The sequence below is a fragment of the Pararge aegeria genome, chromosome 23, assembly GCF_905163445.1.
Source record: "Pararge aegeria chromosome 23, ilParAegt1.1, whole genome shotgun sequence".
In the NCBI taxonomy this organism is placed as follows: Eukaryota; Metazoa; Arthropoda; class Insecta; order Lepidoptera; family Nymphalidae; genus Pararge; species Pararge aegeria.
Window position 1 is genome coordinate 1,989,698 of NC_053202.1, and position 15,322 is coordinate 2,005,019.

Sequence of the window (15,322 nt, forward strand, 5' to 3'; positions counted from 1 at the left end):
TGTGTTCGAGTGTGCTGTGTATACGTGTCTGCCAGCTTATGGCATCGGAGCTCCCGAACAGATGAACCGATTTTTATTTCTTTTATTTTTTTTGAAAGGGGAATTAGATGGATTGTTCTTAGCTATGTTTGATGTTCGGTATCAAATGAAAAAGATTGGCTAGTAGAATTATATAGACTATAATAATGATGGGGTTTCTTTTTATAATTATCTCTGTGATGATGCATTCTAAGATGGTAGCGGACTAATCCGTTAGTGTTATATTATATATAACACTAACGGATTAGTATATTAAATCCATACCCCGGCTTCTTAATCGGCTTCCACGCAACATCGTTTTTCATTCGCCCTTGACTGCAATCTCACCTGGTGGTAAGATGATACAGCCGCCCGGTGTCGGTCATCCTGATGCGAAAGTGCTACAGGAGCATGTTACGCTGAATAGCTTAGCGGCAAGGGTGGCAACTAAGAGAACCCATATGTTTGGATAACATCTTTACAAATATAATTCCTATAAGCAAAAATATTATTAGTAAATTAGACTCTGATCATTGTGGTCAAATTATTCAATTTGAAAATGTGAAGAAAAATGTTTCTAAACGTAAAATAACATTTGTTCCTGTAACATCCAACCGCATAGAGAAAATGAGATATAGCCTAGTAAATGACCTCCCATTCCTACCCTCAGGGGCGACTCCAAATGCAATGTACAGCTCCTTTTTCAATACCTTTAATAGACTATTTCATTCTATATTTACTAGTAAGTCGGTTGTGATTACTGATACATTAAATTTTAGTGAGTGGGCGACAGTTGAACTTCATAAAAATAGGCAAAAGCTGTACGAATTGTATGCTGAACGTCAATTTAACACTGGTGATAAGTTTGGGGATTATGTTAAATTGTTTTCCAAGAAATTTAAACGCGCTTGCCACTTAGAAAAGACGCGATACATCAAAAATAAAATTAAAAATAGCAGCAATGCAATCAAAACTACTTGGAACATAATTAATGAGGAGACGGGAAGAGTAACACCACGAAATATTAATTTTAAACTTAATGTAGATAATAAAGCCTTAACAACAGATTTCGAGGTGGCTACTGCTTTTGAAACCTTCTTTACCAACATTCCCGTCTCCACAACAGAATCATTAAACTCTTCACCAGATATGGCTCTCTCTCTATTAAAGGAAAATGTGCCTGAGTGTAACCATTCTTTTAAATTCACGCATGTTAGTGGCTCTGACGTTATTAAAGCCTTTAAATTATTAATTAATAAAAAAACAAATGATCTGTGGGGCATTTCCGTAAACGTTGTCAAATCATTAATTGATATTGTTGCACCCCATTTAGCCTTAATATTTAATAATTGTATAGATTGTGGTGTGTTTCCTGACTTAATGAAACTTAGTAAAATAGTTCCATTGTTTAAATCGGGTAGTACTTCTGACCCCACTAACTTTAGACCAGTATCCGTACTACCCACTTTCAGTAAAATCTTTGAAAAACTCATTTTAAATCAATTACTTTACCATTTTCATAAGTATAATTTACTTCATATTAAGCAATTTGGTTTCACACGGGGTCGCTCAACAATCGACGCAGGTGTTGAGCTAATACAAAACATATTTGAAGCCTGGGAGGAGTCACGTGATGCACTTGGTGTGTTCTGTGACTTATCTAAGGCGTTTGATTGTGTTCAACACGAAACGTTAGTTAGGAAACTACACCACTATGGAATTCAGGGTGTAGCTCTAGACTTAATGAGCAACTATCTACGCGATAGAATTCAGAAAGTCGACGTGAATGGAAAACGGTCTAATGGATCAGTTATGAAAATAGGTGTCCCACAGGGGTCTATATTAGGACCATTTCTGTTCCTTATTTACATTAATGACCTTCCTTACCTTGCCAAGGATAAACACGGGATAGTTCTGTTTGCCGATGATACATCACTGACTTTTAAAATAAATCGACGTGAACTAGCTTTTGACGACGTAAACAACTCTCTCGCTAAAGTGGTACAGTGGTTTGAAGCTAATAATTTGGTTCTTAACGGAAAAAAAACCAAGTGTATAAAATTCACTTTACCTAATATTAAACACGTGAAAACCACTGTACTACTTAATAATGAGGAACTGAAACTGGAGGATACGACAGTTTTTCTAGGAATAACGTTAGATTCTAAACTTCAATGGGGCCCTCATGTAAATAATTTATCGAACAGGCTTAGTTCTGCTGCCTATGCGGTAAAGAAGATACGCCATATGACCGACGTAGAAACTGCTAGACTGGTATATTTTAGTTACTTTCACAGCATTATGTCATATGGAATTTTACTTTGGGGTAATGCTGCTGATATTAGCACTATTTTCGTGCTGCAGAAGAGGGCTGTTCGTTCTATCTACAAAATGGGTCCGAGAGAGTCATTGAGAGATAAATTTAAAGATTTTAAAATAATGACAGTGTATAGTCAGTACATATTTGAAAATTTAATGTACGTCCATAAAAACATTTCTAAATTTAAGAAAAAATGTGACTGCAATAATTTAAACATTAGAAGTAAGAATAAACTTACAGTGCAATATACTAGGTTACATAAAATTCATAATTCGTTTAAAGGAAATTGCATACAATTCTACAATAAACTACCAATTGACATCTTGGAGATGTCTCTTAATAAGTTCAAAGTTTGTATTAAACGTAAGCTTATAGAAAAGTCCTATTATAGTATAAAAGACTACGTAAACGATAAAAAAGCTTGGGTGTAAATTATTGCTCTAACCAGGTTGCTCTTCTAATAATTTAAAATTACATTGTGAGATGGCGATAACAAAAAAAAAAAAAAAAAAACACCCGGCTAAGTTTGTTGTGGGCTTCTTCTTAGACCGGGACGCGTTTGGAACCCTCGGAGCTTTAGTTTTAAGTTTACGAATGTGGTTATCGCCGTCATCTCACTACCGTGTAATTCTTATGTACGCATCAAAAGTGCCACCTGTGGGCCTACTTGAATAAAGATATTTTTGACTTTGACTTTGACTTTGACATAACAGTCTCCGACCACAATGTCGTAGAAAAACAGGAAGGAACAAAAGAAAACAAGAAAAAAAAACTTCTTGGTACCATAAATAAACATGGCGGTAGCACTCGCTCGGTCGCAAAAATCTCTACTGCAACTACCGAAATGAGACCGAGATAAAATATTTTTAACCTTCCATAGATTTGTAGACTCAACGTCGTCACATCGAATAAACTTTTTATGCGATAATATTTGACGGTGGGAGCGGTGTTATGGGCTATTACGACCATACACTCTCGTGTCTTGATACCTTTATGGTTTCCACATCAATAAAACCTTTGGAACGTTCTTCTTGGCATACTAGATAATTTTTATTCGACTTCAAATAGCAGATAGCTGTACCTAGCTAAAGTCTATTTTTTCTTACCTGTTTTATAATGTAAACAATCTTTTAATTACTATTTAGTGTAAATTTTATTTTAAATTTGTTAAGAGAACAATTCACTAACTAACTTCTTCAATTCTGTGGTTACATAACATTATCAAAAGAACATCGGTAGTCATACAGACTGCCGACAGCAGTGAAAACTCAAAACAACTGTTTTCGACATTAAATACTTTGTTTTTTCATTTATTTTTAGCTGATACCCGCGACTACGTTCGCGTCGATTAAGGTTTTTGTTTTATTCCCGCGGGAACTCTCTCTCAAAAAGTAGACTAAGTATGTGCTACCAGACCACTAATACCAATCTATCTCTGTCACAAATTTCAGCCAAATCGGTTCAATCCTTGCGACGTGATTTAGTAACAAACATCCACACTTTCACATTTATAATACTAGGTAGGATAAATAATAATAATAATAATTGTTTAATTCAGGTAAAACCCATCTTAATATACACGTAAAAAAAGTAGCAAAGCAATTAAAAAGATCTAAAAAATAATAAATGAAATGAAAACAATTCAAAAAATACAAATAAAATATAATAAATTACCCCAAAAGAGGGTTCGTACCCTTATAACCTACTATTTACGGTTTCCGTCGCGATGCACGGCAAGCCAGCTTATAAACATATACCTAAGTATATTAAGTGCTCACTATTGCACAGTGCACAGCGATTTAACAACTGAATAATCAGTGGTCTCAAGGTAATTTCGGACCTGCCAATGCATAAGTTTAAAACTGTGTTAAAACACATTTAATATAATAATAAATCGTGGTTACTATACGATTGATGAATTTCTTAACGACAAGGCTGCTTGGAAGCAGACTCTGCTCTCATCTCTCACAAGATAGTGAATTTAGAAGATTGTAAACTACAAAATGATGTTGAAAAAGAGCAATCTGCTGAGTTACTTGCCGGCTCTTCTCGGTGCAATCTTCCTTCCGAACCGGTGGTAGAGTCACTACAAACAGGCTGACTTGACGTTTCAAAAGTGCTTATAAACTGGGCCTACTTGAAATAAATGAATTTTAAATTTTGAGTGGCCTTGCTAGCGCTTATTTAGCCCAACGGCTAAGTCTAGCAATTCAAATAGCGCCAGCATTTTGGGTACCATGCCCATGAACAGTTAGACGGCTTATATTTGTTGTAAATATTAATTTTAGTTTGTAATTATAATTATTTGAATTCTAATTGGAATTATATTACAGCTTGAATAAATAATTATAATATACTAATTACTAAGTAATCTCAATTTGTTATTTGTAAAATGGTGTTTAAAAGACCAACCGCTGAGTTTCTTGGCTGCAGGGCTAACACGGGCAGGAGACAAAAATTATATCCCCCGATTATATTCCCCGATTATATCCCCTGACAAGGGATATAATTAACGTTTAACCTCGTTTATTGTTACATATATATTATTCGGATATTATTTCCACATGTGCGCCAGTGCTCTGAGAGTTGATAAAACTGTGGGAGAAGATACATTTTTATCCTTTCCCCGGGATATAATTGTCTCCTGCTTATGCTAGCCGTGCAGATTCTTTTCGGTAGACTCTGCCTTCTGAATTACAGCCTACAAACAAACATACAAGACGTTGCAAAAGTTAGGTATTACTCGTATACAAGGCCAACTTGACAAAAATCGTAGTTTTAGTAATAGTTCATATCCAATATAATCTAACCGAAGTGCCGAGTAATAGGTTAGTTGAGTCACAACAAACCCTCTTCACACCACGTTCACAATAAAAGACGGACGGGATGGGTGCGAAACGACATATCTTTGCTGTGTCCCGTACGTACATGAAAAAAAAACTATATTTATAAATCACTAGTTCTTGCCCGTGTCGTCCGCATTTATCTCGGTTTTTGGATTGGTTTTTAAATCGTGCGCCACAAATTTTAAAATGAGATGTGCATTCGATAGAGGGCAGTTCACTTTTCCAAACAAACTGCTTTTCGTTTTTTGAGCAGTTTCGTAGTTTTTGTGAAAATCGAAAATGAAAATTTTTGTTAATGAAATTCAATAATATAGTAAAAACTTTGCGAAACTGAATATTATTGTTTTGAGGTGCCGTATCGATAAAAAGGTAGTGACTTTTCATAGCAAACTGCTATTCTTTTTCTGTGGAAAAGCATAGTTTTTGTGAAAATCAAAATTGGGATAGCCTTTATTACTCTCCGTCCTTGCAACTAACTCTTTGCCAAAAATAATGTTAATTGGTATATTAATATGAAAATTAAGTTTAGTTTGCTTTACTCCGGGAAAAGTAGGAGAATCTGTATGGTGACATTTATAATTACTGCAATCCTTATACTCCACACCAAACAGATCTTGGGCAATGTACCCTCGTAAGGAAATGTTGAGGAATGAACAATTGTGAAGTCAATATAATAAATTAATAATAAATATACTACGACAATACACACATCGCCACCTAGCCCCAAAGTAAGCGCAGCTTGTGTTATGGGTACTAAGATAGCTGTTGAATATTTTTATGAATATAATACATAAATACTTATAATATACATATAAACACCCAGACACTGAAAAACATTCATGCTCATCACACAAACATTTTCCAGTTGTGGGAATCGAACCCACGGCCTTGGACTCAGAAAGCAGGGTCGCTGCAAACTGCGCCAATCGGCCGTCGAATCCTATATCTCCTGAGACTGCTCGGGTGTCGGAGCGAAACGTGCGTAGAGGCGCGAAGTATAGCAAATTAAGTTAAATTTTCGTAATATATAGTGGAATTCTGCAAAATAACGCCTGCTTATATCCAATATCTTAATTGGTTGCTCAGTTAGGGCAACCAGTAAAGTAAGGACAAAAAACAAATAAATAAACATACTTTACAAAGGAACTATTTAAGGCCTTATTTACCCTGGGGCCAAAACAGTTTCTTCATTGAAATCAACAAACTATTGGATATTATTTTTTGGTCTTTAATTTATGGGTCGGCCAATCCTAAAATACGCTTCTGAAGGGAACGCTAAAAGTAGTACCTAATATTTCACGGCCGCACGAATCCGAGGCTTATTTCTACGGGACGTGACGTCAAATGTACTTATCAACATAAGTGGGATTATAACGGAAGAGTAAAAATATTTCCTCTTTTCCCCAAGCTTTTATTTAACTTACCATAGAAAACGTGGAGCAGTGGGCGCTGTGGTTTTAAGTCGGAGGTGCCGGTTTCGATACCCGACAGGGGCATTTTGTAATTTTATTATTTCGGAGTTTTATCTGGTATTGTGGTAGGCTTCGGCCGTGCCTTATTACCACCCTACCGATAGAGACTTGTCGCTAGGTCGGTACGATGTTGCTTAGAAACCGATTAAGGGTACCTATAGGTTTAATATAACTGCCATACTACCTAACTGGTTAGCCCGCTACCATCTTAGATTGCATCATCACATACAACGAGGTGAGATTGCATTCAAGGGCGAAAGTGTAGACAATGTCGTCACAAATTTTATCTATCACATAGTGGCATTCACACAAATGTTATCTATCAAATAGTGAAATTTTTAATTTATTTATTAATTTTTTATTTTTACCTAGCAGGCTTATTTTTTTTAAAACATTTGTTATTAGGGTCCAAATAATTGAACAAATTATTTTAATCGCTACCGTCGTAAAAAATCATGTTTGTTTCATGATCATCTGCTTATATTGTATAAACTTTATACTGTTTGTATAAAGTCATTAACGGCTAGAACACCAAGCCAGAAAGCTAGTTCATAAAAAATAAAACAGCTGTCAATGTCAAAAGTTCTAAAACAGATGTCAATGTCAAATAAATTTGCGATTCATGTCGCAGGCGAGCGTTTGCGTTTGCTTTCATTTATCTCAGGAATAGTAAAATAATCATTTAAAACCATGGAAAATATAAGGGAAAAGTCTTTTCAAGACTATCGCAAGAAACTAATGGAACACAAGGAGGTGGAATCACGGTTAAAAGATAGTAAGTTGAGCTGATAATACATCTATTTGTGCCGACTCATCGACATTTATTGTTAATTATAAGGCATTTGGATAGCAATTTGATCCTTTATACGTTATTTGCTAGACATTAATTCCTAGACTATTACCAAATTACTCTACCCACGTCATTTATCTTAACTCAGGCTTGTATCAATTCTGTCCACCACACAAAATGGTGCGTTTTCCAGTGCTATGTCGCTATTCTATCACTGGTACCCCAGCGTCCATCGGTCTTCAAAGCCGAGTAACTGTTTATTCATGTCTGAAATGCTCCAAGAAGAAATAACGGAAGTGATTGCTGGAAAAGCAGTGTTTGAGAAACACTGCTTTTCCAGCCAGAAGGCTAGCTTGTTACTATCTTAGACTGTGATAAGATCATCACTTACCAGCATGTGAGATTGCAGTCAAAGGCTAGCTTGTATTCAAAATAAAAATTGAATTTCCAATTTTAAAACACAACATTGCCTTTTATTACAGTGCGAGAACAATTAAAAGACTTAACAAAACAGTATGACAAGAGTGAAAATGATTTGAAAGCTCTGCAAAGTGTGGGGCAGATAGTTGGTGAAGTGCTGAAGCAACTAACTGAAGAGAAGTGTAAGTTATTTGATTCAGTTATGACCTCATGGCTTGCTTTTGTGCAATTGGTACAATTTACTAGGCCAATCTTATGTGGGATGGAGGAGACAGATTCTATGTTGGAATGATCAGAGTGAGCTGACAATTGGCATGAATTGACGGCCCATTGGTGCAGTTTGCAGCGACCCTGCTTTCAAGAGTCAAAGGCAGTGGGTTCGATTCCCACAACTGAAAAATATTAGTGTGATGAGCATGAATGTTTTCCAGTGTCTGGGTGTTTAAGTATTCATGTATATTATTCATTGAAAAAATATTCATCAGTTATCTTAGTACCCATAACACAAGCTACGCTTACTTTGGGGCTAGATGGCGGTGTGTGTATTGTCGTAGTATATTTATTTATTTTTATTATTTATTTATTTATTTTGATTTTCAGTCATAGTAAAAGCCACAAATGGCCCCAGATATGTGGTGGGCTGTCGACGTCAGTTGGACAAGAATAAGCTGAAGGGAGGCACCAGAGTTGCTCTTGACATGACCACTCTAACTATTATGAGGCATTTGCCGAGAGAGGTAACATCAAACAACAAATTTGCTTCTTCTTAGACCAGGGCGTGATTGGAACCCTCGTAGCTTTAGTTTTAAGTTAACGATTGTAGTTACATCACTACTCACTGCTTTGTACACATTTTGTATATAATAACGCATCAAAGGTGCCATCTATGTGCCTATTTGAATAAAGAAATATTTTACTTTGACTTTGAATCTATTATAGGGAGTGGTTTATCTTTGCAATATTTTTTTCCTTTTAAAACAAACAAATTTAATAACACATGGGCTAGATTTAAATTAATTATCTTATTTAGTAACACTATCATCTCAAAAGATGAAAATTATTTGTTGATGGGCTAGTTGAGATATTTTCGTAGTATATTTATAAATTTATTTGTTTGCGAGGGTATCAAAATATGTACCTAATAATTGTGGTTAATGTTATCGAAACCTCATTACTTTTATGTGTAATAGTACAGTTTGTTTCTCTTGAAAAGCTAATAAATAAATAAAATGAAATTGCAATTCCAGGTTGACCCCTTGGTGTATAACATGAGCCATGAAGATCCAGGTGACGTCACATATTCCGCTATTGGTGGTCTACAGGAACAGATAAGACAGCTTAGGGAGGTATGTTTGTTTTGTTTTAAAGAACTCTGATAATTACCCAATAGTAGTAAGTCACCAGATCTTAAAGCAATATTGTTTTAATATTGCTAGTGGCTATGAGAAAAATGTTTAGAGACCAATGGATTATTGGCAACTGGCAACTGGCTGAATTAATTAGTTGCTTGGTTAAGGCGTTAAGGAAAGACAAAGCAACAAACCCAATTTCGCATTAAGTTAGATGGTGATAATAAAAGCTATATTTATTCCACAATACAATAAAAACGTACGTTAGTTCTTATTTTAGATGGATCCCATAGGATGGGTGAAAGCTTCCTCAATATCTTTTCACACTTTTCTGTCTTGAGCAGCGTTCATCCACTCCGTCCCAGCGATATGGATTATGTCAATAGAATAGAATAGAATTGTAGTCCATCTATTATCTTTGCACCTGGAGATGTGACCAGCCAAGGCATGATTTAGAGCATCTGTTAGTTTTGTTTTATTTCTTATTTCTGTACTGTGTACCTTATGTATCTTTCTATGCTTTAGGATGTTCTCCTCTCCATGGCACATTGACAAGTTATCTTATTTTTTATTCTTTTGGTATATAGCCAAAGTTAGATAATGATAACAAAATAAATTACCCAGCTATGCTAAAACTTAGTTGTGGGCTCTTCTTAGAACGGGGCGCATTTCGAACTTCGTAGTAATATTACCACCATCACTTCACAATTATGTAAACAGATATGTATGAATCCTTCATAAGTGCCTATGACAAGGCGACATAAATAAAGAATATTTTAATTTTGAATTTCGAGTTTTGTCATTTCCTAGTAAGTCTAGATATCATCTGATAAGAAGTTTAAAAAAGACTCTGTTTTTTTTTCTAGGTCATTGAACTGCCGCTCATGAACCCAGAACTATTTGTCAGAGTCGGTATCACCCCACCCAAGGGTTGTTTACTGTACGGACCACCCGGAACAGGCAAGACTCTGTTAGCACGAGCGGTCGCTTCACAGTTGGATGCTAACTTTTTGAAGGTAAGAACAACTTACATCATCATATAAACCCACTACCGGCCCACTACAGGGCATGGGTATCCCACTATGAGAAGGGTTTAGGCCATAGTTTACTACGCTATCCCAGTGCGAATGATGGACGGCATGCCTTTGAAAACATTAAAGAGAACTCCCAGTAATGCTGGTTTCATCACTATGTTTTCCTCGTACGCACATAACTTTGAAAAGTTAGTGGTGGATGCAGGATACTTTGTGGCGCCATCTAGTTGAGTAATGTGGAGACGTACACCACACTGTACATCTTAACAGGTCTACCGGCTACCATCCTAAACAACATCATCATTACTCTTCCACTACCCTACCACCTGAATACCGCCAGATGAGATCGCAGCTAAGGGGTGACTTTCTTTTGTTATTATAACAATAACACTTAAATCTAAACAAAAAAGTCTGGGTTAGTAAGTTATCTACATAATATTGTAAGGCGCAGTACGGCGATACGATGAAGATACAAGTAACACTTACTAACTAGCTCTCATAGCAAGCTAATGCAAAAATCTCTTGTGCTAATAAAATAGAAAAAAAAACAAACAAATAGAAAATCTAATTAATTTATATAAAAGAAAAGAGGAGACTAAATATAGAGACTAGATTTACCAATTACCAATGCATAAGTTTAAAGAATGTGTTAAAACACATTTATTACAGCGAGGTTATTATACAATTGATGAATTTCTTAATGACAAGGTTGCTTGGAAGCATCCGGCTCCGCTTTCATCTCTCACAAGATAGAAAAATGAATTTTGAAATGTAAAATGTAAATTGTTAATGTTGAAAAAGAGCAACTGCTGAGTTTCTTGCCGGCTTCTTCTCAGTAGGATCTGCCTTCCGAACCGGTGGTAGAGTCACTACACACAGACAGACTTGACGTTTCAAAAGTGCTTATATTAGGCCTACTTGAAATAAATGAATGAATTTTTGAATTTTAAATTGCTAATGAGAGAAAATAATAATAAGTATTGATAAGGTACTCGGCAATTATTTTTGTAGCTACCTTCAGACAGCATGAAGATGTCAACTTGTAAAGGAAATTAAAAAAATAAGTGAATTCCATAATCAAATTTTTTTTTTTCTTTTCTAGGTAGTATCATCGGCCATAGTTGACAAGTACATCGGCGAATCGGCGCGTCTCATCCGGGAGATGTTCAACTATGCCAGAGATCACCAACCATGCATCATTTTCATGGACGAGATTGATGCTATCGGTGAGTGGGAAAATCATCATCATCATCATCGTGTCAACCAATGGACGTCCTCTGCTGGACATAGGTCTTTTGTAGGGAGATCCAAATAACACTGTCTTGTGCCGCTTGTGTCCAGAAGCTAGCAACTCTTTTGATGTCATCCATTCACCTCGTGGTTCTACTAACGCTGCGTTTACCGGTGCGAAGTCGCCTTTCCAGCACCTGGGATCCCAACCCCAACGTTTATCGGTTCTATGTCTATAATTCTGGTTCTTCTATGGAACTCCTCAAATAGAGAGTAAATAAAGTGAGGTTTTCTTTCTCACTATGAATTCCTCGCAGGTGGCAGACGTTTCTCCGAGGGCACCAGCGCTGATCGTGAGATCCAACGTACGCTGATGGAATTGCTGAACCAGATGGACGGCTTTGATTCACTGGGCCAGGTCAAGATCATCATGGCGACCAACCGGCCCGACACCTTGGACCCCGCCCTCCTCCGCCCCGGAAGGTTGGACAGGAAGATTGAAATACCACTGCCCAATGAGCAGGCCAGGTATGTCACTTGAAGAGCAATAATTTAATGTTTTCTACAGAAAATTTGTTAAAATAATAAACTGAAAAGCGAAAACTGACTTTGTTAAACAACTAAAAAGCAAGAAGTAAATATTTTCTCGAATATTCTTTGAAATTTGAGTACTAGCGGCCAGATAAATGACATAGCAAAACTCATATCTGTCGTCTAATTTAAAAATGGAACGACTTTACTCCGAAACATGGTATCCAAGGAGGTAACTTATCAAGGTTTTTATTAAAATTTCGAACTGGCTCGCAAATAAGGTTTTTGTTAATAAAAACAAATGAGCACTTTAAATGCGGAAAAAAATATTTTTAGTATGGCTGTACGGTTATATACCTTTGCCCTTTCAAGAACAATTTTTTTTTAAATAAATAGTGTTTTTAAATTTAAAAAATATAAAAATTGCATTCTTTTTCGTATCTTTCATTTCTTTAGTAGTCTAGCAGATGGTTACAAGTTTTTATTGACATAGCGTACAGACTTAATTTAAATTCATTTCTATTTTTTTTATTTTTAGGTTAGAAATCCTCAAGATCCACGCGGCGCCGATCGCTAAGCACGGCGAAGTGGACTACGAGGCGGTGGTGAAGCTATCCGATACTTTCAACGGCGCGGATCTCCGTAACGTGTGTACCGAAGCTGGTCTCTTCGCCATACGCGCCGAACGGGAATATATTGTTCAGGTTAGTAGCAGCAGCGCTCTTTGTGACGGAGCTCGTCCTGCTTTTTACTTCCGCTAAGCAGCAATGCTGTGTTCCGGTCTGAAGGGCGTGGTTGCCGGTGTTATTACAGGCGCATGAGGCTTAACACCTAGCATTAAAGTGTTCATTTTAATCGCCCGCTGAATGGTTCGGAGCCTTCTTATGGGCCTCATAACAAGGCTCAGAATCACTCAGCGCGCGATGGAAAGAGCAATGTTGGGGGATCTCTACGTGATCAAATCAGAAATGAGGAGATCCGTAGAAGAGCTTGGAGTTGCTAAGCCGAAGTGGAAATGGGCGGGGCACGTAGCTCGGAGAACCGATGGACCGGTAAACGCAGCGTTGGTCTGCCCCCAACGAGGTGGACAGACGACATCAAACGAGTCGCTGGGAGCCGCTGGAAACAAGCGGCCCAGGACCGTGGATTTTGGAACTCTCTACAAAAGACCTATGTCCAGCTGTGGACATCAATCGGTTGAAGGGATGATGAGGCTTAACACCTACGCCTAAGGTTGATGGGCACAGGACGGCACTTTGTAAGACGTTTTCCTTTCATTTCCTGTTAATTGTTGATGTTTATATTCGATGGTTTTCCACTTACAACCAAGCAGGCTATTTTCCTCGTACGTCAATCCCTACTGTCCCTACTAATATTATAAATGTCAATGTAAGTTTGTTTGTTACGCTTTTAACGCAAAAACTACTTAACCGATCCTCATGAAACTTTGTACACATATTCTTGGAAGTGTTAGAAGTAATATAGGATACTTTTTATCACGACATTAAGCTCGGTTACTTTGGGAGAGGGGATGAAAGTGTTTGACGATTTTACACGATAACTCCGACAAATTATAACCGATTTAAATAATAATTATTAAATATATGAGGTTATAATATGTGTTTAATTTTGCCCGAACTTTGTGTAGATCTGAATGTGGTTGGAGATAGAGGACAGAACTCCTCAGCGGACGGCAGAAAACCCCTTATTTAAGGCTTAGCGATACTGAATACTTTAAATTTTTTAAAACTACGAAATTGAACGCCACATCAAAAAAACAAAATCAAACGTAGACGAAGTCGCGGGGAACAGCTAGTTATGCTATAAAAAAAGATTATGATCAACCCCAATAAAGGCACAGGTATCGTCAGTTAAATTTTTGGGTGTAATAATGAGGATAGCTGGATAGACGAGATGACCTTTAAAAACATTAGCAGGTATCCTCAACATTTTTTCCTTCACGGTTAAAGCATTTGATATTGAATTAAAAGTGAATAATGCATATAACAACTCCGAAAAGTAAACCGCGTGTCCAGCTTGGTCGGGGGACCAAAGCCGAAGCCTTGCCCACTAAGCTATCACCGCTTTTTAGTACAAATATATTTTACTCAAATTCCAGGAGGATCTCATGAAGGCGGTACGCAAGGTGGCAGATAACAAGAAGTTGGAAAGCAAGTTGGACTACAAACCAGTCTAATTATAAAGCATTTATTCTTGTAATTAATTTTTAGGGAGCATCTTAAACTGTCATTATACATTCATTTCTTAATAAATAATAGTTTTAATGATTTTAGTTTTATTAACAGTTAAAAAATTATATAAGAAATAGCCCCAAAGTAAACGTAGCTTGTATTATGGGTACTAAGATGACTGATGAATATTTTTATGAATAATATATATATATATAGCAATATACATATAAACACCCATACACTGAAAAACATTCATGCTCATCACACAAACATTTTCCAGTAGTGGGAATCGAACCCACGGCCTTTGAATTCATTCAAATCGGTCCAGCCGTTTAGGAGGAGTTCAGTGACATACACACGCACACAAGAAATATATATATAAAGATATATATCTATGAACGCTTCATATGTTAGGCTGAAATGAATAAAGGATTAAAATAAAAAATTGTTACTACTTTAACCAAACTAAAATTCCCGAAGCATAAAATAATAATCCAAGCTCCAAAAAAAAAAAATTGCCCTTTCTTAAAAACGTTGATGGTTAGATCGTAAACGTTAGCGTTGAAAAAGATTTTGGAAATTTAGTGTTTGTGTTCTCTTTGACTACATACATAACTACAACATACAATTGACGGCCGACTGGCGCAGTGGCGCAGCGACACTGCTTTCTGAGTCCAATACCGTGGGTTCGATTCCCACAACTGAAAAATATTTATGTGATCAACATGAATGTTTTTCAGTGTCTGGGTGTTTATCTGTATATTATAAGTATTTATAAATATTATTTATAGAAATATTTATCAGTCATCTTAGTACCCATAACACAAGTTACTCTTACTTTGGGGCTAGATGGCGATGTGTGTATTGTTGTAGTTTATTTATTTATTCTCATAATAACAAGAGAAATCGACGTAGCCTTTGGTCCGTCTATCTATTTCGATTTGTATCGATATTCGAATCGTTCGTCTCCAAATCGTTATCGGCAGAATAAACGTCGGAATCGATTTCGTTGAGCAACGTATTCGGTTTCGATTGAACAATCGGATTGAAGCGTACGGCGTTTTATTTTTACACCGTCGCATTTCCCGTAGTAAGTTAAAAGTTACGAGTTATTATTGTT

General features: G+C 36.5%; 1 protein-coding gene across 1 annotated transcript; it reads left to right on the plus strand.

Moving 5' to 3' along the window:
• The first annotated feature begins 7,258 nt into the window (after positions 1-7,258).
• Positions 7,259-14,296, plus strand: LOC120634191 (26S proteasome regulatory subunit 10B). The gene is made up of 9 exons (XM_039904645.1): positions 7,259-7,431; positions 7,929-8,048; positions 8,467-8,603; positions 9,114-9,212; positions 10,082-10,231; positions 11,352-11,475; positions 11,797-12,007; positions 12,549-12,714; positions 14,130-14,296. Exons 1-9 carry the CDS (start codon positions 7,347-7,349, stop codon positions 14,205-14,207), a joined length of 1,170 nt encoding a protein of 389 aa, XP_039760579.1. The 5' UTR covers positions 7,259-7,346; the 3' UTR covers positions 14,208-14,296.
• The last annotated feature ends 1,026 nt before the right edge of the window (positions 14,297-15,322 follow it).

Excerpts from the sequence above, each read along its gene's own strand:
- LOC120634191 (XM_039904645.1), top strand. The coding sequence starts at position 7,347 with ATGGAAAATATAAGGGAAAAGTCTTTTCAAGACTATCGCAAGAAACTA. Across the intron at positions 8,049-8,466 it reads GCAACTAACTGAAGAGAAGT|TCATAGTAAAAGCCACAAAT; the intron begins GTAAGTTATTTG and ends TTTGATTTTCAG. Across the intron at positions 9,213-10,081 it reads AGATAAGACAGCTTAGGGAG|GTCATTGAACTGCCGCTCAT; the intron begins GTATGTTTGTTT and ends TTTTTTTTCTAG.